This window comes from Gopherus evgoodei, unplaced genomic scaffold, assembly GCF_007399415.2.
Source record: "Gopherus evgoodei ecotype Sinaloan lineage unplaced genomic scaffold, rGopEvg1_v1.p scaffold_57_arrow_ctg1, whole genome shotgun sequence".
NCBI lineage: Eukaryota > Metazoa > Chordata > Testudines > Testudinidae > Gopherus > Gopherus evgoodei.
In genome coordinates, this window is record NW_022060078.1 from 201,004 (window position 1) to 228,081 (window position 27,078).

General features: G+C 59.6%; 2 protein-coding genes across 2 annotated transcripts in view; one reads left to right on the top strand and one right to left on the bottom strand.

Annotated features, from left to right (window-relative positions):
- The window catches only part of LOC115643338 (tyrosine-protein phosphatase non-receptor type 18-like), a 22,432-nt gene extending 13,222 nt beyond the window's left edge, over nt 1–9,210 (bottom strand). The window contains exons 1-3 of the mRNA XM_030547245.1: nt 9,130–9,210; nt 1,329–1,437; nt 526–602 (exon numbers count right to left, since the gene is read on the bottom strand). Coding sequence (XP_030403105.1) covers nt 526–602; nt 1,329–1,437; nt 9,130–9,207 — 264 coding nt within the window. The 5' untranslated portion in view covers nt 9,208–9,210. The remainder of the gene's footprint in view (nt 1–525; nt 603–1,328; nt 1,438–9,129) is intronic.
- A 3,508-nt stretch (nt 9,211–12,718) lies between these two features.
- LOC115643340 (vacuolar fusion protein MON1 homolog B-like) lies at nt 12,719–22,602 on the top strand. Its single transcript, XM_030547252.1, has 6 exons — nt 12,719–12,814; nt 14,021–14,125; nt 14,459–14,875; nt 15,870–16,668; nt 18,514–18,661; nt 21,045–22,602. Exons 2-6 carry the CDS (start codon nt 14,041–14,043, stop codon nt 21,261–21,263), a joined length of 1,668 nt encoding a protein of 555 aa, XP_030403112.1. The 5' UTR covers nt 12,719–12,814; nt 14,021–14,040; the 3' UTR covers nt 21,264–22,602.
- The last annotated feature ends 4,476 nt before the right edge of the window (nt 22,603–27,078 follow it).

Below are 27,078 nucleotides of genomic sequence, written 5' to 3' on the forward strand. Positions count from 1 at the left end.
GAGCCCCCATTCCCCCCTGCAGCCCAGTGCCCCCTGCTGAATCCCCTGCACATCCCCTGCAGCCCAGTGCCCCCTGCTGAGCCCCCCCTGCCCCCCGCTGAGCCCCCATCCCCCTGCAGCCTAGCACCCCCTGCTGAGCCCCCGCCCACCCCCTGCAGCCCAGCGCCCCCTGATGAATTCCCTGCCCAACCCCTGCAGCCCAGTGCCCCCCGCTGATCCCCCACCCTGCCCCCTGCTGAGGCCCCATTCCCCCCTGCAGCCTAGCACCCCCTGCTGAGCCCCCATTTCCCCCCTGCAGCCCAGTGCCCCCCGCTGAGCCCCCACCCTGCCCCCTGCTGAGGCCCCATTCCCCCCTGCAGCCTAGCACCCCCTGCTGAGCCCCCATTTCCCCCCTGCAGCCCAGTGCCCCCTGCTGAATCCCCTGCACACCCCCTGCAGCACGGCGCCCCCTAGTGCTGCACTGGGTTAGGGGGGTAGCTCTGGTGCGAGGGGAGAGCGCCCCCTGCTGCTGAGGGAGGAGGTTACCTGGATGAAGCTGGCATTGATATAGTCCGTCTGCCCTTCGTCCGTGTAGAGATTCAGAACGACCCGGGTCTGATCGTCTGCCGGGGAGAGAGAGAGGGATCGACAGATTCAGACTGGGAATAAGGCACGAGTTGTGACCGATGAGAGGAATTATCCATGGGGCCAGTTCCCCAAGGGACGCAGCGGAGTCTTTGTCTCTGGCTGTTTTTACATCAAGCTGGGCTGTTCTTCTAAAAGTTCTGATGCAGGAATTATTTTGGGGCCGTTCTCTGGCCTGTGGGATACAGGGGGGTGAGACGAGATGCTCACAATGGTCCCTTCTGGCCTGGAAATCTGTGAATCTATGAAACCCAGCCCTGAGATGCGGCCACCTCTGGGGTGGGGCAGTTGGGGGAAAACAGCTATGCATAATGCTCCCCAGGAACAGCTTGCCTGGAGCTGAGATGCAGCCAGCTCTGAGGCAGGGCAGCTGGAGATAACATCAGGGAGGACAGCTCCTCTGGTGCTGAGATAGTAATAATTGGAGATATACCAATCTCCTAGAACTGGAAGGGACCTCAAAAGGTCATTGAGTCCAGCCCCCTGCCTTCACTAGCAGGACCAAGTACTGATTTTTGCCCCAGATCCCTAAGTGGCCCCCTCAAGGATTGAACTCACAATCCTGTGTTTAGCAGGCCAATGCTCAAACCACTGAGCTATCCCTCACCCAAGAAATGCAGCCAGCTCTGGAGTGGGGCAGCTGGGGGAACAGCTGCACATAATGCTGCACTTTCCAGTGCCAGCACCCCCCCTCCCACACTCACACGGCAGGATGTCTTTATACCGATTCTTCTTGATGTTCTCTTTCCTGCCCCCGGCCTCCGCGGAGAACCCCTGTTGCTGCCGGAAGGCGCTGGCTTGGGCCTTGATGTCCTGGGTGGAGAGAGGACAGGAGGGGGATTAGGAGGCCGTGGAGAAGACAGGGTTAAACAGAGACACAGAGAGCACCCCGGCAGCCGATAGCTCTGTGATCCCTGCAGCTTATGCCCTGACTCCCTAATACTCAAATATACAGCACCCCATTCCCTGTGACCGCAGCCCCTTTTCCCACCTCAGACTTCCCAGCACCCCTAGACTCCAAAGGTAAGAGCCCCGGGGGGATGACTAGCCCGGCACTGAGATGCAGCCACCTCTGGGGTGGGGCAGCTGGGGAAACAGCTGCACATAACGCGGCACAGAGAATGCTCGCAGGGGGATGATCATCCCTGAGCACTTGAGTCATATTCATTTTGGGAACAGACTGGTTCTGACCTCACCAGTAGCGGACCAGCCTGTCCTGCCAGCTCTGGGCCCCAGCGTGAGCACACCCACGCCCATCCTGGAACGGGCAGGAGAAAACAACCCCACCCCTGCCATGGAACAACCCTCCAGGGAGAGTTAATTCATGCAGGAGTCGCTTCCAGAATGAGAGCCAGGACTCCTGGGTTCTCTCCCTGGCTCTGGGACAGGAGTGGGGGTCTAGGGGTTAGAGCGGGGAGTGATCGGAGTCAGGACTCCTGGGTTCTCTCTCTGGCACTGGGGGGGGTAGTGGTTAGAGTAGGTGGGGCTGGGAACCAGGACTCCTGAGTTCTCTCCCCCAGCTCTGGAAGGAGAGTGGGGTCTAGTGGTTAGAGCACGGGGGGTGGGAGGTAGGAATGGAGGGCCCGGTGGGGTGGGGTCTAGGGGGCACTAGCTCCCTTCAGCCCCAGGGCGGAGGACTGGCTGGGGCGGTTCTATCTCCTAAGGCTGGAGCAAAGAGGGTAGCAGGAGACAGCAGGTTCTGCAGCTTCTCAGCAGATAAAAGTTTCTTTCGTTAAGGGTCAGGGCAGGTCACAAAGCTTTTGATGTTCATTTCCTACCGAAAAAAAGTTTGGGTGGGGCAAGGGAAGAGGAAGAACAGGCCTGCGGAGGAGAAATCCTGGATCTGAGCGGCCCGGGCAGCTTTCTGCTTTTCAGTGACGGATTTGGCTACATCTCAAAGTTTTTGGTTATTCATTGCCTAGGTTTGGTTTTTAAATTTCCAGAAGGACAGAGGGAAAGAAAGCCCCAGAGGGGGAAGATCTGGAGCGGAGAAGCTCCCGCGGCTTCCGAACTCTCTGGCCGACGGAGATTTTTTCGCCACCACAATTTTTTGGGTAGTTTCCTCCCGTGTGTCCCGACGGCTGGAGGCAAAAGGGAGAAAACCGGGAGGTGGCAGCTTGTCGGCCAGTGGATCCCCTGCTCTGTACCCTGTGGGGGACGGTGCGAGGTGCAGAGCTCTGGATGGAGGGCGCAGGGGGGAAATGTTACCCACGTAGGGTGCGGGGAGACAGAGGATCAGGGGAGAGAATTTGACCAGCAGCCCCCAGCTCAGTTCTCTGCTCCGGGAACTGCAAAGCTTCCCGGGCAAAGAAACTCACAGTCAGCGGCCAGGACAGAGATTGCAAAAAGCAGCCCCGGTGCCAGGCCCGACCGCCAGGGGCTAACACCCCCTGCCCAGTGCCCCCCAGCACGGCACCCCCCAGTGCTGGGCCCGACCGCCAGGGGTGAACGCCCCCTGCCCAGCCCCCCTGCCAGCACGGCACCCCCCAGCGCCCAACCCCTGCCCAGCCCCCCCAGCACGGCACCCTCCAGTGCCCAGCCCTGATCCCCAAGGGCGAGCGCCCCCTGCCCAGCCCCCCCCAGCATGGCACCCCCCAGCGCCCAGCCCCTGCCCAGCCCCGCATCCCCCAGTGCCCGGCCCTGACTGACAGGAGAGAGCACCCCCTGCCCAGCCCCCCCCAGCACAGCACCCCCGAGTGCCGGGCCCAACCGCCAGGGGAGAGCACCCCCTGCCCAGCCCCCCCCCGCCAGCACACCACCCCCCAGCGCCCGGCCCTGACTGACAGGAGAGAGAGCCCCCTGCAGAGCCTCACACCTCACTCCCCACGTCATGGCACCCCCTAGAGAGGCCCATTTCCTCGCACTGTTGCATTCGCTTTCAGGATCCATGTTTTCAGTTCCCAGGACTGCCTACCCCCATGGGGCAGCTTCTGCTTTTCACTTCAGCTCTGCTGCATGGGGCTGGTGAGCAGCCCCTGTGCTGAGCAAGGGAGCAGAGCCTGCCAGCCATCCTGTGCGGCGTTATGCGCGGATGTTCCGCAGCTGCTCCTCCCCAGAGGCGGTTGCATCTCAGCACCAGGTGAGCCATCCTGTGCGGCATTATGCGCAGCTGTTCCCCAGCTGCCCCTCCCCAGAGATGGCTGCATCCGAGCGCTGGTAAAGCCATCCCAATCTCTAGACCCAGTACAGTGGAATGAAAACAGCTGTACATAAGTCTGGAATATGAGATGGGGATTTAATAAAGGGAGTGGCTGGCTCCGGGGGTGGGAAGTGGGGTACAGGGCCTTTCCCCCCTAGGGGGCGCTGGCTCCTGTCGCTTTCCCTCCGCCCCCCTCCTCCCCCGCACAAGCCTGGCCCCAGCCCGGAGGTAGCTGGGATTTGTTTTGGGCTACATTTATATAGGAAATCAGTATCTGAAGCCAGATGAGAGACAAGAGAACAAAGTCCCTTCTGGAAAATTCATTTCCGTGTCAGAGAGGAGGATGGGCCAGTGCGAAGCTGCACAGAATTAACTCTCCACACCCGACTCACTCCCAGCACGACTCTGGAAAGCCACAGGGGAAACTGAGGCACCAAGTTGAGGCAGGACCTGGCCAAGGTGACACTAAGGCCTGGTCCACACTACGCTGTTAAACCAATTTTAACAGCGTTAAATCGATTTAACGCTGCACCCGTCCACACTACACTGCTCTTTATATTGATTTAAAGGGCTCTTTAAATTGATTTCTGTACTCCTACAAAACGAGAGGTGTAACGCTAAAATTGATATTACTATATCGATTTAGGGTTAGTGTGGACGCAAATCGACAGTATTGGCCTCATTCTTTTACAGTAGCTACCCACAGTGCACCGCTCCAGAAACTGACACTAGCCTCAGACCACGGATGCACACCACCGAATTAATGTGCCTAGTGTGGACGTGCACAATCGACTTTATAATATCTGTTTTATAAAATCGGTTTAAGCTAATTTGAATTTATCCTGTAGTGTAGACGTACCGAGAGAACCCAGGAATCCTGGCTCCCAGCCCCATCCTGATCTAATCCACTACACCCCACACCTCTCCCAGAGCTGAGGATGGAACCCAGGAGTCCTGGTTCTTAGTTCTAGCCTATGAAAAGAACCTTCTGCTGTTTTATACTGTGACAACCAGTGAAGTTTGCTGCTCCCCAGAAATAGCTGCATCTCAGTGCCAGGCAAGCCACCCCCATCTGGCTGTGCCATCCTAGAGGTGGTTGCATCTCAGCACTGGGAGAGCCATCCCACTGTGGTGTGATGTGCAGTAGTTGCCCAGCTGCCCTGCCCCAGACGTGGCTGCATTTGAGCGCTGAGAGCAAGTAATGTGGTTTGTAACTGCAGGAGGCAGCTGCCATTTTAGGAGGGATTATTTCATGCGCTATCTATGCTATGCCACAAGCCACAGTGATAAGGGGGAAATTTGCATTTGGTGCCTGCTCAACACAGGGTCTATTTGAACCAGCATCAGGGCCCAGTGGAGGTGAATTTCTGGCTTTTTCTATTTCCAGGCTGCGGTTATGCAAAGGAGTAGCTGGGAGTGTGATTGGAAAGGCTCGCCCGGTGCTGAGATGCAGCCACCTCTGGGGTGGGGCAGAGAGAAACAGCTGCATATAATGCCGCACAGGGACAGCTCGCCCGGCGCTGAGATGCAGCCCCCTCTGGAGTGCTATCAGAAGGGTCTTTCCTTACTGAATCTCCCACTTCACTTCTCTTCTGGGTTCTCTCCCCAGCTCTAGGAGGAGAGCGGGTCTAGTGGTTAGAGCAGCGGGGGGGGGGGGGTTGGGAGAAGTGAAATAGGAAGGGAAAGTGAATGTGTTTGGGTTTCCCAGTCATTTTCACTTCAGTTTAATGACCCAATTGCTAGTAACACAAACCACAGAATATTCTTTATTCTGAGATTTTCCTTCAGACTAAATCAATCGCTCAGACCGAGCGGCTGATTTCCACTGGATTCCCGAGCCCTTGATCGGCTAGATGCGGTGGTTCCTTGCCCAGGGCTGAGCTGCAGCCACTTCTGGGGCGAGGCAGCTGGGGAACAGCCGCATCGTGACACAGCAAATGTTCGCAGGAGGAAACGATGGGGAATGTAGCGGTTGGAAAGCAGCCGCCTGCTGGGATTGGGCTGGGGTCACTCCAAGATGGAGGGGAAATGTAATGACCCGAAGGGGCACAGGTTGTCCGTTTCCTCGGAAAGGCAGGTCCAAATTAATAGCACCCACTAACGATTTCAGGCCAGCACTGACTGCCAGGGGAGAGCACCTCCTGCCCAGCCCCCCACTTCCCACAGCACGGTGCCCCCCAGTGCCTGGCCCTGACTGCCAGGGGATAGTGCCCCCTGCCCAGCCCCCCACTTCTCACAGCCTGGTGCCCCCCAGCGCCCGGCCCTGACTGCCAGGGGATAGTGCCCCCTGCCCAGTCCCACACTGCCCACAGCCCGGTGCTCCCCAGCACCTGGCCCTGACTGCCAGGGGATAGTGCCCCCTGCCCAGCCCCACACTGCCCACAGCCCGGTGCCCCCCAGCACCTGGCCCTGACTGCCAGGGGATAGTGCCTCCTACCCAGCCCCACACTGCCCACAGCCCGGTGCCCCCCAGCACCTGGCCCTGACTGCCAGGGGATAGTGCCTCCTACCCAGCCCCACACTGCCCACAGCCCAGTGCCCCCCAGCGCCTGGCCCTGACTGTCAGGGGATAGTGCCCCCTGCCCAGCCCCACACTGCCCACAGCCCGGTGCCCCCCAGCACCTGGCCCTGACAGCCAGGGGATAGTGCCTCTTACCCAGCCCCACACTGCCCACAGCCCGGTGCCCCCCAGCACCTGGCCCTGACAGCCAGGGGATAGTGCCTCCTACCCAGCCCCACACTGCCCACAGCCCGGTGCCCCCCAGCACCTGGCCCTGACAGCCAGGGGATAGTGCCCCCTGCCCAGCCCCACACTGCCCACAGCCCAGTGCCCCCCAGCACCTGGCCCTGACTGCCAGGGGATAGTGCCTCCTACCCAGCCCCACACTGCCCACAGCCCGGTGCCCCCCAGCGCCTGGCCCTGACTGCCAGGGGATAGTGCCTCTTACCCAGCCCCACACTGCCCACAGCCCGGTGCCCCCCAGCGCCTGGCCCTGACTGCCAGGGGATAGTGCCTCCTACCCAGCCCCACACTGCCCACAGCCCGGTGCCCCCCAGCACCTGACCCTGACTGCCAGGGGATAGTGCCCCCTACCCAGCCCCACACTGCCCACAGCCCAGTGCCCCCCAGCACCTGGCCCTGACAGCCAGGGGATAGTGCCCCCTGCCCAGCCCCACACTGCCCACAGCCCAGTGCCCCCCAGCGCCTGGCCCTGACTGCCAGGGGATAGTGCCCCCTGCCCAGCCCCACACTGCCCACAGCCCGGTGCCCCCCAGCGCCTGGCCCTGACTGCCAGGGGATAGTGCCCCCTGCCTAGCAGCATGGCACCCCCTGCCCCGTGCCCAGCCCTGCCTGCCAGGAGGCTCTGCTGCATGTTGTAGCGATCGATGCCCAGGGCCCACAAAGGTGCTGGCGGTGCAGGAAGCCTGCAGGCAAAGCTGGAGCAGCTATTAGCTGGATTTCACCATTTCTCGGCTCTGCCTTGCCCCAGGCCTGACAACCTGCCCTGCTCTGGGCAGCAGGGGGGACACAGGCAGCCACCCGCCAAGGGACCCAGAACCTGAGACTTCCAATAGCGTCTCATAGGGTCAGCCCAAGGCGCCCAGTGCCCCAGTCCCTGGCTCTAACCACTAGCCCCACTCCCCTCACAGAGCTGAGGAGAGAAACCAGGAGTCCTGGCTCCCAGCCCCGCTCTCCACTCCCTTCCCAGACCTGGGGAGAGAACCCAGGAGTCCTGACTCCCAGCCCCCCCTGCTCTAACCCATTACTCCCCACTCCCCTCCCAGAGCCGGGGAGAGAACCCAGGAGTCCTGGCTCGCAGCCCCCCCTGCTCTAACCCATTACTCCCCACTCCCCTCCCAGAGCCGGGGAGAGAACCCAGGAGTCCTGGCTCGCAGCCCCCCCTGCTCTAACCCATTACTCCCCACTCCCCTCCCAGAGCCGGGGAGAGAACCCAGGAGTCCTGGCTCGCAGCCCCCCCCGCTCTAACCCATTACTCCCCACTCCCCTCCCAGAGCCGGGGAGAGAACCCAGGAGTCCTGGCTCGCAGCCCCCCCTGCTCTAACCCATTACTCCCCACTCCCCTCCCAGAGCTGGGGAGAGAACCCAGGAGTCCTGGCTCGCAGCCCTGCTCTCCACTCCCCTCCCAGAACCAAGGAGCGGACCCAGGCGTCCGGGCTTCCTACAGCTCTGACTCTTGCTGGCCGGCAGGTGACTAATTAACTCTCTCTAGGGCAGCAGCAATGGAAAGTTAAACCCAGGCAAGCCTCAGATTAATGATTAGAGAAAAACTCGCACTGGAGCCGGAGACGAGCGGAGGGCGGCAGGACACCTGGGTCCTCTGCGCAGCTCCGGGAGGGCAGTGTGGGGGTTCAGTGCGTTACAGCAGGGGTGGGTGGGACTCGGAGCCAGGACTCCTGGGTTCTCTCCCCATCTCCGGGAGGGGAGGGGGGACTCCTGGGTTACAGCAAGGGAGCGGGGCTGGGAGCCAGGACGCCTGGGTTCTCTCCCTGGCTGTGGGAGGGAAGTGGGGGGTAATGGGTTAGAGCGGGGGGGGCTGGGAGCCAGGACGCCTGGGTTCTCTCCCCGGCTCTGGGAGCGGAGGTGGGTCTGATAGGTTAGAGCTGGGAGCCAGGTTCTCTCCCCGGCTCGGGGAGGGGCGGGTAATGGGTTAGAGCAGCGGGGGCTGGGAGCCAGGACGCCTGGGTTCTCTCCCCGGCTCTGGGAGCGGAGTGGGGCTAGAAGGTTAGAGCGGGGGGAGTCAGGACTCCTGGGTTCTCTCCCCATCTCCGAGAGGGGAGGGGGGACTCCTGGGTTACAGCAAGGGAGAGGGACTGGGAGCCAGGACGCCTGGGTTCTCTCCCTGGCTGTGGGAGGGAAGTGGGGGGTAATGGGTTAGAGCGGGGGGGCTGGGAGCCAGGACGCCTGGGTTCTCTCCCCGGCTGTGGGAGGGAAGTGGGGGGTAATGGGTTAGAGCGGGGGGGCTGGGAGCCAGGACGCCTGGGTTCTCTCACTGGCTCTGGGAGCGGAGTGGGGCTAGAAGGTTAGAGCGGGGGGAGCCAGGACACCTGGGTTCTCTCCCCATCTCCGGGAGGGGAGGGGGGACTCCTGGGTTACAGCAAGGGAGCGGGGCTGGGAGCCAGGACGCCTGGGTTCTCTCCCTGGCTGTGGGGGGTAATGGGTTAGAGCGGGGAGGCTGGGAGCCAGGACGCCTGGGTTCTCTCCCTGGCTGTGGGAGGGAAGTAGGGGGTAATGGGTTAGAGCGGGGGGAGCCAGGACGCCTGGGTTCTCTCCCAGCTGGAGGGCGGGATTCCCCGCGGATCCGGGCTGGCGCGGTGTCTCGGCTCCCGCCGCGGCCCGGCCTCACCTGGAACTCCTGGCCCAGCCGGGCCGGGCCGGGCTCGGCGCCCAGGAACGCCCGCAGCGTCTGGTCCAGGCGGCTCATGCTGCCGAGCTGCTGCCCCGCGGCCGGAGCGAGGGGCAGGACGGAGCGGACTGAAGAGGAAGTTGAGGTCCCCGCCCCCCCCGGGCCGGTTGGGCGAGCCCAGACCTGAGCCTGGCGGGCCGCCAGCCAGGGGAGAGCGGCTGGGAGAACCCGGGCGTCCAGGTCCATCCTCACCTGGGGGATCCCGCCCAGCCGCAGCCGGGACTCTCCCCATCCTCTGGGGCAGGGCCGCTGACAACAGCGCCAAAGGTGGCCGGGTGAGTCCTTCCCGAGCGGCCTTGTGTGCGGCTGTTTCCCCATGTGCCCTTCCCCAGAGCTGGCTGCATCTCAGCGACGGCCGGGCCCTCCCCGTGCAATTTTTGCTATACGTTTGTGGGCAGTTTTGCTCTGGGTTGTTTCCTTCCCCTTCTCGGAGCCCTCTGGCTTCCTGGGTACAGCCCTGCCTGCCCCACAGGTGGGGGCAGCGGGGCTCAGTGTGCCAGTTGCCAGCCCTCCTTGGGGACCAGCCTGCTTCCACCCCACCCCTTCATGGGATCCTCTCCCCTCCCAACCCCCTCAGCTGGGATCCCCTCCCCCAGAATGCCCCCAAGCTGCCCTCTAACAGCCCCTTCTCGACACCACCCCTTAGCTGTGGTATTAAAGGTAAATTCCCAGCCTTTGCCCCTGTGTCTGAGCTCAGGACTTTGTGCATCTCCCAACGGTCAGGAAATGACCTGCAGCGGAGACTAACCTTGCCACATGTGCTAGGTGCAATTCTGCTGTGACCAGGGCATTAATATCAGGTATTTCTCTACAGGGGGAGGGCTTGCCCAGCACTGAGATGCAGCCACCTCTGGTGTGGGGCAGGTGAGAAACAGCCACACATAACTCTGCACAAGGATGGGTCACCTGACACAGAGATGCAGCCACCTCTGGTGTGGAGCAGGTGGGGAACGGCCATTCATAACACTACCACAAAAGACTCAATGACACAGGGGGATTTAGGGACCCCTAAATCTTGATCTCCATCTGGATTTGGCCAGGACACTGGGGATCCACACTCAGCTCTGTGGGACAGGGTCTGCGGAGAGATCAAGGCCTTGGTTTTTGTGCAGGATGTATTACGCAGAAAAGCAGGGCTACCCGGGGCCATGGGGAGACTGAGAAGCCTGTTCTGGGGAGGAGGAACTGACCCAGGTAGCACATCTCCTGCCCTGGCCTCCTGCGGAAGATAGCGGGGCTGGGGCCTGGGGGAAGGGCCAAGTGGCAAGGATGAAACATCCACCCCGTGGGGAAGTCACAGGACCCTGACTTCGCCTGGAACCTGTGGGGAGGAACTGGAAAGAGCAGAATGTGATCGGAACAACAGCAACGGCAGACTTGTGTAGTAGAGAGAGTGGGGGGAGGTGCGGGGAGCCAGAACTCCTGGGTTCCATCCCCAGCTCTGGGGGGGAGTGGGGTCTAGTGCTTAGAGCTGGGGGGGTGCTGAGAGTCAGGCCTCAGTGTTTCTCAAATGTGGCCACTGGGGCTGCATGCACCATCAGGGGCTTTTCTTGCGGCCACAGCCACATGGGAAGTGATGGGGGCAAAGCAGCGGCTCCTCCCCTGGGGCCGCAAGCAGAGGTCAGGCCCTGCCACCCTCTGGAGACACAAACACTGAAGGAGCAGGGGGCAGCCAGTGAATTCATCCCCCATTGCCCTGCTCCCCGCTGCCTCCTCCAGCCCTGGGCTTTGGCCATGCAGCAACGGGCTCTGGCCTTACCACCCCCTCTGCCTCCTCTGGCCCTAGGCTCCAGCTGTCCAGAGGAGGGCTCCGGCCTCCAGCCCACCACCACCACCCCTCCCTCATTGACCCTAGTCCCCGCTACCTTCTATGGCCCAGGCTTCAGCTGCATGGCCCCAGGCTCCATCCCCCATGCACAGGGCTTTGGGCTTGGACAAATAGGATCTGGCCTTGGGGTTCTGGCCCCTCCTGTGCAGTGGTGGGGTGCTGGCCCTGCCTCCCCTGGCCCGTGCCCCCCACTGCCCCAGCCCCCACCATCTCCCCCGACAACCACTACCTCCCTACTCACCTCCCCATCCAGGGCATGATTTTCCCCAGGCATGCAGGGGCTGAGCAAGTCTGCTATGAAAAATGATATTTGTGTGTTGGTTAATATCACTTTTCACAGCAGCTGACTTGTTAGCTGACAAGTCTTTACAAAAAAGAAAAAAGCAGACAAAAGCAAAAGCAAAAGAAACAACAAAAAAAACAAAAACCAAGAATGTGCAAAGCACCTTATTAGTGTTTCCATTCTGTTTAGGTCCAGTAAAGAATAGAGACAACAGTACATTATTTTATTATTGAGTCTGAAAAAAAAAGTGCTACATAAATAAACTACCAGGATTTGGATCTGGATCTGTGCATATTTATTTGTTTTCCCTAAAGTTAATTAAATATTTTAGGAAAAATGATCAAAGTGGCCACCAGCAAGATTTGGTAGCTGCATTCTGAGGTCACTCAAAATTCTGTCGTGAGAAGCCTTGCTCTGAGGAAGAGGACTAGAGCCAGGGAGAGAACCCAGGAGTCCTGGCTCCCAGCCTGCCTACACTCCCCACTCTAACCACTAGACACCATTCCTCTCCCAGAACCAGAGAGAGAACCCAGGAGTTCTGGCTCCCAGCCTCCCCTGCTCTAACCACTAGACACCACTCCCCCCTCCCCACAGAGCCAGGGAGACAACCTAGGAATCCTGGCTCCCAGCACCACCTGTTCTAACTACCAGACCCCACTCTGCTCCCAAAGCCAGGGAGAGAACCCAGGAGTCCTGGCTCCCCCTACTCTAACCACTAGACCCCACTCCCCTCCCAGAGCCAGGGAGAGAATCCAGGAGTCCTGGCTCTCAGCCCCCATCCTGCTGGAGTGCTCCGACATTGCTAAGCTGCATTGTGATGTCAGACACACCATGCTGAGATGTCACCGGGCAGGGGGATGATGTCACAGGGCTGCCCTGCGCTCTCCCCACAGGACGAGGATAGTGCAAAGCACCTGGGTGATGACACAGCGCCAGGATGTCGTAGCCCATCATAATGCAATGTGATGATGTCACAGTGTATCATGATGTAATCACTCAGTACAGTGATGTCACCATATCTCAGCATGACGACATAATGGCACAGCCCAGCGCTGGTTGATCTCGCAACGCAATGGAGTGTGGTGATGTCACAGGGCATTAAGATGACATCCGGCCCAACATCATGCGTGACGCGGTGACGTCACGGCTCAGTCACCAGCTGTCACCCGCAGTCCCTGCCCCGTTGGCCGTCGAAATCCTCCTCGCTCTCTGATTGGTGGATGTGCCTCTCGGGATTGGCAGAGCGAGTGTCTAAACCCGCCCCCTCGGCTCGCTATGCGCTCTCTGATTGGCTAAGGCTTGTAACAGTCTGGCCCTCCCTTGCGTCGGCACCGCCTCGCTCTCTGATTGGCTGCTACCTGGCACGCCGGGCCACGCCTCCCACGCTTCGCGCCCTGTGATTGGCGGGAGGCGCCGCTGGCCCCGCCCTTTCCCCCGCGTTCGGTTCCGTGCTGCGCGGGGCCGGGATCGAGGCTGCCGGAGGAGCTTAGGGGAGACCCTCGGGCGCGCGCATGGTGAGGGGGGGGGGTCTGAGGCCACGGCGGGGGAGACCCCTCTATTGCCACGTGGGATCGGAGGGGAGACCCCCCCGCGCCCCATGGGGAGGAGGGGAGACCCCCGAGGGGGAGGGGAGCCCCCTCTAGAGCCCCATGGGGAGGGGGGGAGACCCCCAGGGGAGCCCCCTCCAGAGCCCCATGGGGAGCGGGGAGACCCCTCCAGAAGCCCATGGGGAGAGGGGGAGACCCCCCCCGGTCCCCATGGGGATCAGAGAAAAACCCCAGTGGGGGAGGAGGGGAGACCTTCCCCCTAGCTACATGGGGAGAGGGAAGCCCCTGAGAAGGAGGAGTGCCCCCCCTGCAGACTCATGGGGAGGAGGGGAGACCCTAAAGGGGAGCAAAGGGAGAACCACCCCACACAGGTGATCTGGGTGATGCATCCCTATGTGGTGTTATGTGTTGCTGTTACTGAGCTGCCCTCCCCAGAGGGGTGGCATCTCAGCATCCCTCTGTGCCTGGCCTGCTCTCGGTTGTGAAAGATCCCCAGGATCTGCATGGGGAGGGCTCCATTGATGCTGAGATGCAGCCATCTCTGGGGTGGGGCAGCAGTGGAACAGCCGCACATAACAACTGATGGGGAGGGCTCGCCTGGCGCTGAGATGCAGCCAGCTCTGGGGCAGTGCAGTTGAGGGGGCAGCACCCAGGAGTGCTGTGGTGTTGGAGAGGAAGTGGTGGGGTCTGGGCTCTACCCCAGGAGAAGGGGGGGTTGGTGTTATAAGAGGGGTGCTGCGGGCCCTGCAGTGCTAAGTTTGGTGTCATTAAGCTCCCGATGGGAAGGCGATTAGTGAACAGGGCTATTTCCTGCTGGCTCCTGCCTGGCATCGCTGCTGGGGCATGTGACAGCGATTAGTGATTAATGCTGGTCTGACCGGCTTGGCCCGGCCCTGCCCTGCCCTGCTGGCTGCTGGGAATGGCCCGGGCCAGCTGTGGCTCCAAGCCTGAACAGTGATTTGGGTCCATCAGGTGTTCTCACCTCCCTGGGGGGTGGATTGGGGTCTAGTGGGTTAAGGTGAGGGGGGCTGGGAGCCAGGACTCCTGGGTTCTCTCCCCAGTTTGAGGGGAGGGAGTGGGGTCTAGTGGTTAGAGTGCGGGAGCCAGGTGCCAGGACTCCTGGGTTCTCTCTCCAGCTATGGAGCTTGACTTCCTGTGACTTTGCCGCTGCAGGTGCTGCTTGGCATGCAGAGATGGCAACGGGCGAGCCTGGCTCACCGATGCGGGAAGGGACGGTGCTGCCGAAGGAGCAGGCCGGGCTCTGCCCCACGGATACAGGTGAGTCCCAGCCTGGGGTGCGCCCCCCATACTGGGGTCAGAAAGATGTGGGGTTGCCCCCCATCCTGTGGCCAGGGGCGTTAGTGGGGCTGTGGCCACCGGGGATACCCTCCTGATTGCTGTGCCTGCCCCATTCTGGAAAGGGCACTGGGGTGATGCTGGAGCCTGACAGGGACAGAGTACCTCTGAATTGGTCATGTAGGGGGCAAGGACTTGGGGGTTCTCTCCTTGGCTCCAGGAGGGGAGTGGGGACTAGTGGTTAGAGCTGGCGTGCTGGGAGCCAGGACTCCTGGGTTCTCTCCCATCTTGGTGAGTCTCTCCTTTGCCCCCCAGGGGGGGATGAGCCCAGCGCTGGCCCGGAGGAGCAGGAGGAGCTGCTTGCCCCGCAGAGCAACGGGCCTGTGAGAGTGGCTGATGGCCAGGGGGATGCCCAGGAGGAGCCAAGCGACAAGGAGCTCTCAGACTCGGCCTCCACCGACAACACCTTAGAGGACTCGAGCGAGTTTGGGCGGCCCCTGGGGGTGGGGGTCTGTGAGCCGGGGGGCCCCCCGACCACGCACCGTGACGAGGACGTGACGGCCGCCAGCTGGCGGGCCCGCCGGAAGCACGTCTTCGTGCTGAGCGAGGCCGGCAAGCCCATCTACTCTCGCTATGGCAATGAGGAGGCCTTGTCCTCCACCATGGGCGTCATGATGGCGCTGGTGTCCTTCATCCAGAGTGGTGACAACGCCATCCGCTCCATCTACTCGGGTAGGCGGGGGCTGGGCTGCAGGGCAGGGGGTGCTCTGCTCTGGCAGTCAGGGCCGGGGGCTGGGAGGAGGGGGGCTGGGCAGGGGGCACTCTCCTCTGGCAGTCAGGGCCGGGCACTGGGGGGTGCCATGCTGTGGAGTGAGCGGCTCGGCAGTGGGCGCTCTGTCCTGGCTGTCGCTGCTGACCCAAATAAGCTAGTCACCAGATTATCCAGCTGCTGCGCTCCACCCCAGAGGCGGCTGCGTGTCAGTGCTGGGCAGGCCCGCTGTGGGGTGTGAGGCTGTATGCTTGCCTAGGGGGATTTAGTGGGAGAAGGTGGCTGGGACGCTGGCAGGCCTGTGGCCCCACACCTTGCCTCGTGCCTCTGGGCATGGGGTGCACGAATAGCTTCCAGGGGAGCCATAATGAGATTAGCTCTCGGCCGTCGATACGTTGCACTGAGAGTGTATAAATACGTGAGGTGTGACAGATGGAGAGGAAACTCGTGGGCACTGGAATGGGACGTGGGGGCCTTTCCCCTCTAGGCGGTGCTGGCTCCCATCCAGCCCCAGGGCGGGGAACTGGCTGGCTTAGGGCTGTGGGGAATGGGACATGGGGACTGTCCCCTCTAGGGGACGCCGGCTCCAATCCGGCCCCAGGGCGGGGAACTGGCTGGCTTAGGGCTGTGGGGAATGGGACATGGGGACTGTCCCCTCTAGGGGACGCCGGCTCCAATCCGGCCCCAGGGCGGGGAACTGGCTGGCTTAGGGCTGTGGGGAATGGGACATGGGGACTGTCCCCTCTAGGCGGTGCTGGCTCCCATCCAGCCCCAGGGCGGGGAACTGGCTGGCTTAGGGCTGTGGGGAATGGGACATGGGGACTGTCCCCTCTAGGGGACGCCGGCTCCAATCTGGCCCCAGGGTGGGGAACTGCCTGGCTCGGTGTCCGGCAGTGGCACTCGGGGTCCCTGGGAGCAGGGCAATCTCACTGTCTCCATGTCTGCCCCCCGCCTCAGATGACCAGAAGCTGGTGTTCGTGCAGCAGGGCCCGCTGGTGCTGGTGTCGGTGTCGCGGACGCTGCAGTCGGAGCAGCAGCTGCGCCAGGAGCTGCTCTACGTCTATTACCAGATCCTCAGCATGCTGACCCAGGTGAGCATCACCCGCATCTTCGAACGCAAGAAGAACTACGACCTGCGGCGCCTGCTGGCCGGCTCTGAGAAGATCCTCGACCGCCTGCTCAACCTGGTGGAGTCGGATCCCGGCTTCCTGCTGGGGGCTGTGCGCTGCCTCCCCCTCCCTGCCTCCCTGCGGGACGCCCTGGGCACCCTGCTGCAGAAGGCCATCACCCCCAACCTGGTCTTCTCCATCCTGGTGGCCCGCAGCCAGCTGGTCACGGCGGTGCAGGAGCGGGCGGTGATCGAGGAGTGCCGGCTGGAGCCCACCGACCTCCACCTGCTGCTCAACCTGATTGGGGCCAGCTCGGCCTTCCAGGCTGGGGAGATCTGGACGCCCATCTGCCTGCCCCGCTTCAACCCTGACGGGTACTTTTACGCCTATATCTCCTACCTGGACGCGGAGTGCACCGTGTGCCTGGTGCTGCTCTCGACCGACAAGGAGTCTTTCTACGCCGTCTCGGACTGCAAGAGGCGGGTGGAGGAGGCCATGCGGACTCAGGGCTCGCTGCAGGTGCTCTCGGGCGGCCTGCAGAGCCCCTCCTATGGCGTGGGGCAGGTCGGGGTGCCCGACTTGCGGCACTTCCTCTACAAGCCACTGGATATCCCGGAGAACTACCGCCAGCTGCCCCAGTTCACCAGGTAATGGGGCACACTGGCTGCCCTCCTGGGGGCGGCAGTGCTTAGCTCTGGCTTTGGCCGTTGGGGTTGGTGTGGGGGAGGCTGGGTCGTGTCTGTGGCCTTGAATTCTGATGCTAACGCTAAGCCGTGCTTAGTACGTGCAAGGTACTGGTGGTAGGGGGCACCGGGGAGCAGGGGGAGCAGCAGGGGGCACTCTCCCCTGGCAGTTAGTGCTGAGTGCTCTGCGGTGGGTAGCGGGGTGGAGGGCGCTCTCCCCTAGCAGTCAGGGTGGGCACTGTGCTGTGGGGAACGAGGCACTTGGCAAGGGGTACTCTCCCCTAGCAGTCAGGGCTGGGCACTGTGGGGCGCTGTGCTTTGGGGAGCAGGGCGGGGGGCTGGGCAGGGGGTGTTGTCCCCTGGCTGTCAGGGCCGGGCACTAGGGGGCGCTGTGCTGCAGGCAGCAGGGCAGGTGTCAGTAGAGCTGTCCTCAGTTTGAGGGGAGGCGTTCCGCAGCTGTGTGCTCCACCCCAGAGGCAGCTGCATTTCAGCCCCAGGTGGGCGCTCCCTGCACGTGCAGCCTGGAGCACGCTTTGCGCTGACTGCAGTGGAGGATGGCTGGGGTGTGCCAGCTGGACAGACAGTCTCTTGAACAGACAGCTGCCCTCCCTCTCCCCCCCCGCGGCTCCGGGACGAGTTAAGCCAGCCTTATGCAATCCCAGCTTTAAATAGGGCACGTCATGCGCTTCCGAGACTGGCTGCTTGTGGGATCATGGGGGTGGAGATGGCCCAGGGCATGCTGGGAATTCAGGGGCCTCAGCAGTGCCATCACGTGGGGGAATGGTGGGGGTAGCTCCGGGAAGGGGAGCTCTGACATCATGAACCTCCGAGTGCCCTCAAAAAAGAGGTGAGTGACACTGTCCGTGTGTTATAAATGGGGAAACTGAGGCACGTTCTTCACTGCTCAACCCCCTAGCCCCCACTCCTTTCCCAGAGCTGGGGATAGAACCCAGGAGTCCTGGCTCCCAGCCCTTGTGCTCTACGCTACTAGACCCCTCTGCTAGGGGACGGGGGATTGCAGCTGAGAGCTCGTGCCAGGGTGGGAAGAGTCAGTGAAGGGCATTAACGAACCGCGTTGCCCCCACACAACCATTCTTCCTGTCAGCTGGGCTTGGCATGGAATCGGTGTCTCTCTGAATTTCTTGGTCACAACCTGAAACAGACGTGATTGGTTTACGACACACCATGTTAGTCAGTCACATGGGCTCGTCCGGGCAAGGGTTTCTTCCCCACATCAGAATGGGGGTCCACCTGTCCAGGTAGCTCCTCCCCGTCCTGGATGAGAACAATGGGCCTGTCTACCCTGCTGCGAGGGGAGTGGATAGCTGTCCACCGAATACTGCAATAGGATCGGGATCTCTCATTCTTCCTGCCTTGCAGTGCCTGAACAAAGGCCTGTCACGTGAACCACACGGGGGTCAAAGCCAGCTGTGGCCAGTGGGACTCCCTGCCACAGGATACTGGGGTTGACAGCCCTGCAGGCCCCAGGAGTATCTGGAAGATCTCAAAGCAAAGGCAGGGTTTTGGCAGGGCCGGCCCGGCTCCGGAGGGAGCTGGATCTTGACAATGAGCAAGCACTAATCATTGGGGGCTGGGAAGCCATTTCCTCTGGGGTTCCTCTGCTAGCCAAGATGCCGCGCTAGATGGGCTCACACTCCAGCTGTTCCTAGGTTTCCTTCTAGTTCAGCGTTCTCCCTGCCCTCCTGGTTCTGCGGGGTGCAGGTTCAAGACAGTGGCGGCAGCAGGGAGGGGATGGTGCCTGGTCTCGGTGTCTAATCCCCCCTCCTCTGGCATCTCTCGCCCCCGCAGCCCAGAGCTGGAGGGGCCGTACTGCAGTGAGGAGGAGCAACACCGGCTCTTTGACCTCTACCATCACCTGCACAGCCGCATCCACAGCACCTCTCGCCCCCTACGCCTCATCTACCATGTGGCCGAGAAGGAGACGCTACTCGCCTGGGTAAGGCAGGGCACAGATCAAGGCATCTAGGGGGCAGGGTCATGGGCCCTCATCTCCCCAGAGGAGTGGTAGGGGCCCTTTTCCTCCCCAAAAGAGGCAGGAGGACCCCCTACTACTCACTCACCGCAGTTGTCTCAGATTCTCTGCAAACTCAGGCAGCATCACTCACACTGGTTAAAGGGGAGACTACAACGGGTCATACTGAAGGGTGAACTGTCAGGCTGGAAGGAGGTTACTAGTGGAGTTCCTCAAGGATCGGTTTTGGGACCAATTTTATTTAACCTTTTTATTACTGACCTTGGCACCAAAAGCGGGAATGTACTAATAAAGTTCGCAGATGACACGAAGCTGGGGGGTATTGCTAACACAGAGGAGGACCGGGATATCATACAGGAAGATCTGGATGACCTTGTAAACTGGAGTAATAGTAATAGGATGAAATTTAATAGTGAAAAGTGCAAGGTCATGCACTTAGGGATTAATAATAAGAATTTTAGATATACATTGGGGACGCATCAGTTGGAAGCAACAGAGGAGGAGAAGGACCTTGGAGTATTGGTTTATCGCAGGATGACTATGAGCCGCCAATGTGATATGGCCGTTAAAAAAGCTAATGCGGTTTTAGGATGCATCAGGCGAGGTACTTCCAGCAAAGATAAGGAGGTGTTAGTACCGTTATATAAGGCACTGGTGAGACCTCATCTGGAATACTGTGTGCAGTTCTGGTCTCCCATGTTTAAGAAGGATGAATTCAAACTGGAACAGGTTCAGAGACGGGCTACTAGGATGATCCAAGGAATGGAAAACCTGTCTTATGAAAGGAGACTCAAAGAGCTTGGCTTGTTTAGTCTAGCCAAAAGAAGGCTGAGTGGGGATATGCTTGCTCATTATAAATATATCAGAGGGATTAATATTAGGGAGGGAGAGGAATTATTTAAGCTTAGTACCAATGTAGATACAAGAACAAATGGGTATAAACTGGACACTAGGAAGTTTAGACTTGAAATTAGACGAAGGTTTCTAACCATTAGAGGAGTGAAGTTCTGGAACAGCCTTCCAAGGGAAGTAGTGGGGGCAAAAGACATATCTGGCTTTAAGATTAAGCTTGCTAAGTTTATGGAAGGGATGGTATGATGGGATAGCCTAATTTTGGCAACTGATCTTTGATTATCAGCAGATAAGTATGCCCAGTGGTCTGTGATGGGATGTTGGATGGGATGTGATCTGAGTTACTGCAGAGAATTCTTTCCTGAGTGCTGGCTGGTGAGTCTTGCCCACATGCTCAGGGTTTAGCTGATCGCCATATTTGGGGTCGGGAAGGAATTTTCCTCCGGGGCAGATTGGCAGAGGCCCTGGAGGTTTTTCGCCTTCCTCTGCAGCATGGGGCACAGGTCACTTGCTGGTGGATTCTCTGCAGCTTGAGGTCTTCAAACCACAATTTGAAGACTTCAATAACTCGGACATAGGTTAGGGGTTTGTTATAGAAGTGGAGGGGTAGGGTTCTGTGGCCTGCTTTGTGCAGGAGGTCAGACTAGATGATCACATTGGTCCCTTCTGACCTTAGTCTATGAGTTTCCCCCAAGCTGGAGTGATGGGCTTAGGCTCTCTGCAGACTCAGGTAGTGTCCCAGTTCCTGCCTTTGTGACACCTGGTTTATGATTTGAAGGTTTTCTTCCCAGCTAGGAGGGTGAGACACTTACTCTATTCGTAACAGAAAGCTGAGCCACTGCTGTGATCACATGGCTCTAGCAATCGCCCTTAGGCATGAGCCTAAATTGCCTGGGCATTGCCTTCACCTGAAATTGGCTGGGGGCTTGGGAGAGACCACTTCCTGTCTCAGTAATACTCTAGTGTGAGGAGGGTGGGACTTCCTGCTCTGTCCTTTCTATCTTGTACTGGGCTCGTTCCTGCTCTCCTAGCAGGAAGCACAATGGTGTCTGGCGTGAGAAGTGATCACTGAGCCCTGAGCAGTCCTGCCTGGATAGCTGGGGAGATGGTTCAGGCTGCTCGTTCCCAGAATTCCGCATCAAGGCCCCACGTGCTGCAGAATTCCCAGCATCTGTTCCAGTGACTGGGATATGCACCTTAGTGTGATGTGTCCACTCACATGATCGGCAGTGATGTGCTTGGGTTTTAACCAATATCAGTAGATTTCAGAGTGAGCATACACCCCATTGGAACAGATAGCTCATGCTCATTCTGCTTCTGGCTGTCATGCCGACAGCTCCATATAGGTTTAAAGCTTGTGCTGCCTCCCTCGGGTATAGTGATGAGAAGAAGCTTGGGGAGCGGGTTTGGAGAGGGAGGACAAGAGACAAGACAGTGCCAGGTATTGGGGAGAGGATGGGATTTACCTGTCCTTTTTTCACATTCTCCTTCTCAGGTCACCAGTAAGTTTGAGCTATACACCTGCTTCAGCCCCATGGTAACCAAGGCCGGCGCCATCAATGTCCTCACCAAGCTGTTACGCTGGATCAAGAAGGAGGAGGACCGGCTCTTCATTCGCTATCCCCCAAAGTACTCTACTACGCCCAACCCTGGGAAGGGCACCAAGGGGGGCCGGCCTGATGGTGCGGAGAATGGATTTTTTGCTGGCCTCTAAGCCTGGGCCTGCTTCACCTGAGGCCCCTGTGTTTCACTGGTGATTGGATAACTTGGGGGGGAAATCCCTTCTCCTCTTTGAAGGGGAGGTCGGGGAACGCACATGCACCCCCCCCTCCACCAGAGAAACCACACTCTCTAGGAGCTGGATCAGGCTTGGCCTGGCCCCTTCCAGGGTGGTGGCGACGCATGGTTATCTGCCTGTCTTATTTATTGGCCTACTCGTGTCTCGGAGCCTCTGTTGGGGAAGCCGGAGTGGGGGTTATTGCTTCACTTTGGGCCTTGTGCTCCAGGCTGATGAGGGGGGTGGCGAGCTTACACTCTGGCTTGCGTAGGCCTGTACCGAAGGACTCCACCTGCATGGTGGAGCTGGGGTTGGGTGCAGCTTCTTCCATCTCCTTGACGGAAGCTGTTTGCGGCTCCTTCCCCTGGAGCCTCTGCTTTCCGCCTCCTGGTGTGGATCGGCCACAGGCCCCTATGAAATGGACTGTGATTGTGTTTTCCTTTCCTTTGGATGAATTGTAGCGAATTGCACCCTTGGCATCGGAGCCCAACCTGCTTTGAAACCATTTTTCAACATCCTCTGCTCTTTAAAAACCTGGGCCTGGAATGAACTTAGGTTTCTCGCAGGCACCTAGAAGTTGGCGACTCATGTTTGCCAATTGATTTAACTGGGTGCTGTGTCTGGAAAGATGGCTGTATGTGCGGTGGGAAGGAGATTACTCCCTCGTCCACCCCCCATGCACACACTCCTTGCGATGCTATTAATTGAAAGTGGATGTTGGAGATGCCCACTGTGTTGTGCTCTCCCTCCCTGGGCTGGTCGTGTTCGTTAACGCCTGCGCTAATGCACTCTCCCCTGTCTGTATTAATTTAATGTTCCCTTTGGAAAGGCAGATCCTTTCACAGGAATGTTTAAATGCTCTTTGAAAGCAATGAACTGCCTCCCTCGCCAGTGACGTCTGTGCCCTGTGCTATGTTAACTGGGCTGCCCCGTCACTCTTTTCAGTCTCCCTGTCCATTCTGGTTGCTAGAAGGAAGGGCTGTTTGATCCCCTGTGGCCTTGTACCAATCTGCAGTGGGATTGACCCAGAATCCGCTGGGTCTGTTTCTCGCAGGAAGATCATCCCACGCCTCTAGAGAGCCAGCCCCTGCCTGCGTCTCCTTTTAACTTGCGTTTAGCTGCTCCAGTGAGACCTGGCGGGGTTGGGGAAGCAGAAACAGTTTTCACATGCATGACGTGCTGTGCCTAGAACCGTCTTGGCTGACTGTCAAATGAGGTCTCTTCCTGGCTGGTGTGTTCAACTGAGAATCAAAGTCTTATTAAAAAGTTGTTTTGATGAGGGTACATCTGTCTTGCTCGCCGGCCAGCACAAAGGTTCTTGTCAAGGAAAGAGGGAATTGGGGCTTTCTAAATGCTAGCTGTATTGCCTTGGCCCCAGTGAGCTTCTGTCAGTTGGATGCAGTGGGGAGGTCCAACTTAGATTTTTAACTCTCATCTCTGGAGACGTCAAGTCACAGATGAGCTTGCCCCAAACGTTGTCACGCTACCCCTCTGCCTGAGGCTGGCATTTCCCATCTCTGCAGCATTCTCCTTTTTGGAAAGACGGGATCCCAAATTCACTTTGCCCATCTTTGTCCTCTAGAACCCCCTTCTCTTTCTGCTGTGTTCCACTCAACCATCAGGCACTCTCCACATCTAATGCTGCCTGGTTTTTTAAATCTCAAATCTAAGTATTATGCCAACTGTGGGCTGTGGTCTCACTGCCATGCTCCACCCCAGAAGCCACTGCTGCAGTACTTTGGGCTCATTCAGCAGGAACAGAGCTATACAAAGCGGAGATGGGTCTGGTGCTAGCATGTTCCACCAGTAAACTGTGTCTTCTGGGCCCAGCCTCCATTGTTTTAAGTAAGTACAGCTTGGCTGCTGGCAAGGGAAGGATGTGACTTTATGGCAGCGGAAGTCCTGCCAAGCAGTTCCTAGCACATGGTCCCTCCATTTATCCCATAAGGAGTGTGTGAAAGGCAGCAAGCTCAGCTGCTCTTCAAGGGGGAAGGGGAGCAGCGAGGCATGGTAGAAGGGTCATTGCAGAGTGATATTCACAGCTGTTTTCTTGGGGTTTGGCTGGCTGGACCGCAGGCTGTAACTTGATGCTTCAAGTCTGCGAATGTTGATGTGGTGCAGAGAGCTGCTGTGCAGAACTAAAGCTACCAGCTGCACTCGCTTTGTTCCTAGGCCTCGCAGTTAACCCTGCTGATACAACACTGCAAATAGCTTAGGGACGGCCAGAGTCCAAAATACCGAGGCGAGCCTCTCAGGGAGGTGTTATTTTAAGATGCAGCCAGCGCTTGCACCTTGCCGCAAGCTATATGTGTGGGCTCTGCAGCGGGACCAGGGCTGGTGGAGGGAAGGCAGCTGCTGCTCAGAGAGGTCTGGCCCAGCACTTGTCCCAAAGCTCACTGTACCTCGAGTCCACCAGCACGGTTTAGGGGGCTGAAATAAACAAAGTCTGGCTGCCTGTAGCTCCACCTCCTGCCCTGGTCTGGCCAGGGAGGTACAGGAGTGGGCTAGGCCCTGGTCCAGATGCAGCTGGCCCTCGCTCATCACCTGCCCATAGTTAGACCACCCCACCCCTGCTGTCTACCCAAGCCAAATGCCACCTCTCTGCCATCCCCATGGGGGGAGCCCCCCCCCGGGTGCTAATCACAGAAATATCTGGCCGGTGCCCTGCCTCCATGGTGTAGCCCAGAGACCTCTGAAGCTGCCCTCTAGCCCTGCCTGAAGCCGAGAGGGGGAATGGATGAAATCCAGTCCCATGCAAATAATAAAGGAGGGACAAGATGAGCTGGGTCAAGGGAGGAGCAGCCCTGGACCCTATGCTCTGGGGTTACTATACACAGCCTCCTGCTCTAACCTGTGGACCCCACTCCCCTCCCAGAGCCGGGGAGAGAACCCAGGAGTCCTGGTTCCCAGCCCCCCCCCGCTGTAACCACCAGCCCCCACTCCCCTCCCAGAGCTGGGGAGAGAACCCAGGAGTCCTGGCTCCCAGCCCCACTGCTCTAACCACCAGCCCCCACTCCCCTCCCAGAGCCAGGGAGAGAACCCAGGCGTCCTGGCTCCCAGCCCCCCTGCTCTAACCACCAGCCCCCACTGCCCTCCCAGAGCCGGGGGAGAACCCAGGAGTCCTGGCTCCCAGCCCCCCCCGCTCTAACCACCAGCCCCCACTCCCCTCCCAGAGCTGGGGAGAGAACCCAGGTGTCCTGGCTCCCAGCCCCCCCTGCTCTAACCACCAGCCCCCACTCCCCTCCCAGAGCTGGGGAGAGAACCCAGGCGTCCTGGCTCCCAGCCCCCCCCTGCTCTAACTATCAGCCCCCACTCCCCTCCCAGAGCCAGGCAGAGAACCCAGGAGTCTGGCTCCCAACCTCCCTTCCCTACTCCCCTCCCGGAGCCAGACAGAGAACCCAGGAGTCCTGGCTCCCAGCCCTGGCCCCCAGTGAGGGGTTAGCCCCCCCCGTTCTCCAAGGGGAGGGGGCGGGGCCCTGTGGCAGGTGGTAAACACAGCGCACGAGCCCTGCTAGGAAGGCGGGGTCGCAGCAACCGTTGGAAAACGGCGGGAAAAGAAAGCGGGAGGAGCTGGGAAGTTTCAAGGCTCCCCTTCCCTCCTGGGGGGTGGATAGGCGCCTGTGTTAAGGCCCCCCCTCCCCACATCTCTCTGAGCACATAGGGCCATGGAGGGGAGTAAACAGGGTGAGGGGAAGATGGGGGCAGAGGGGGAATGGCCCCCATGGGGTGAATAAATCAAGGCAATCCCACGATGCCCTTCTTTCTCATGCCACCAGCGGGGTGATCCCACAATGCCCTTGCTCACAACCGGGGGGGCCGTGTGTTAATCCCACAATCCCTTTGTCCCTCACCCCAAGGGGGGGTGATCCCACAACTCCCCACTCCCTCACACCACCAGTGGAGGGATCCCACAGTGCCCTGCGGCTCGCTCACGCTAAGGGGTGTGTGTGATCCCACAGTGCCCTGCGGCTCACTCACGCTAAGGGGTGTGTGTGATCCCACAGTGCCCTGCTCGCTCATGTCAAGGGAGGGTCATCCAACAACTCCCCATTCCCCCACACAACCGGTGGAGTGATCCCACAGTGCCCTGCTGCTCGCTCACGCTAAGGGGTGTGTGTGATCCCACAGTGCCCTGCGGCTCACTCACGCTAAGGGGTGTGTGTGATCCCACAGTGCCTGCTCGCTCATGTCAAGGGAGGGTCATCCAACAACTCCCATTCCCCACACAACCGGTGGAGTGATCCCACAGTGCCCTGCTGCTCGCTCACGCTAAGGAGTGTGTGTGATCCCACAGTGCCCTGCGGCTCACTCACGCTAAGGGGTGTGTGTGATCCCACAGTGCCCTGCTGCTCGCTCACGCCGTTGCCAAGGGAGGGGTGATCCCACAGTGCCCTGCTGCTCACTCACGCTAAGGGGTGTGTGTGATCCCACAGTGCCCTGCTGCTCGCTCACACTGTTGCCAAGGGAGGGGTGATCCCACAGTGCCCTGCTGCTCACTCACGCTAAGGGGTGTGTGTGATCCCACAGTGCCCTGCTGCTCGCTCACACCGTTGCCAAGGGAGGGGTGATCCCACAGTGCCCTGCGGCTCGCTCACGCCGTTGCCAAGGGAGGGGTGATCCCACAGTGCCCTGCTGCTCGCTCACGCTAAGGGGTGTGTGTGATCCCACAGTGCCCTGCTCGCTCATGTCAAGGGAGGGTCATCCAACAACTCCCCATTCCCCCACACAACCGGTGGAGTGATCCCACAGTGCCCTGCGGCTCGCTCACGCTAAGGGGTGTGTGTGATCCCACAGTGCCCTGCTGCTCGCTCACGCCGTTGCCAAGGGAGGGGTGATCCCACAGTGCCCTGCTGCTCGCTCACGCTAAGGGGTGTGTGTGATCCCACAGTGCCATGCTGCTCGCTCATGCCGTTGCCAAGGGTGGGGTGATCCCACAGTGCCCTGCTCGCTCATGTCAAGGGAGGGTCATCCAACAACTCCCCATTCCCCCACACAACCGGTGGAGTGATCTCACAGTGCCCTGCTGCTCGCTCACGCCAAGGGGGGTGATCCCGTAACTCCCCGCTCCCCCAGAGGAGTAATCCCACAATGCCCTGCTCACTCACGCCAAGGGTGGCGGGCAATCTCAGTGCCCTGCTTGCTCATGCCATGGGGCAGTGATCCGACAGTGCCCCGCTCCCTCACACCATGGGGCAGGGATGCCACAGTACCCTTGTTGCTCATGCCACGGGGCGGCAATCCCACAGTGCCCTTCTCTCTCATGCTGTGGGCCAGATAAATCCATGTCAGCCCCACAGGGCCCTTCTACTGAATGCTATGGGGTGGATAAATCCCCCTAGAAAGCCCAGTTACAAGCTTGAGCTGAATTTTCTCTACAACAAACAATTCCTTTGATTTTTTTTTTTCCTCTTCCCAGTTCCCAGCGACTTTGCACCCAAGGCAGAGGAGCTGCTATTGCTGGTGAAACGACTGCAAGATGGTATTTGGGAGCTAGGTCTGGTGGTTAGCGCTGAGAGCCAGGACTCCTGGGTTCGGGGCGGGGGAGTGGGGTCTAGTTGTCAGAACTGGAGTCTGTGAAAGGGAGCTCTGGTGTCCTTTTCTAGGCCCTACCAGTGACTCTCTGTGTCACTTCTCTGTGCCTCAGTTTCCCCTCCTCTTTAAGTGAAGGTAGGAATAACTCCTCTCCTCCCAACCATGCTCAAAAGAGCCTAGGGTGAAGAACGCATATCAGGAACACAACCAGGCATATCCT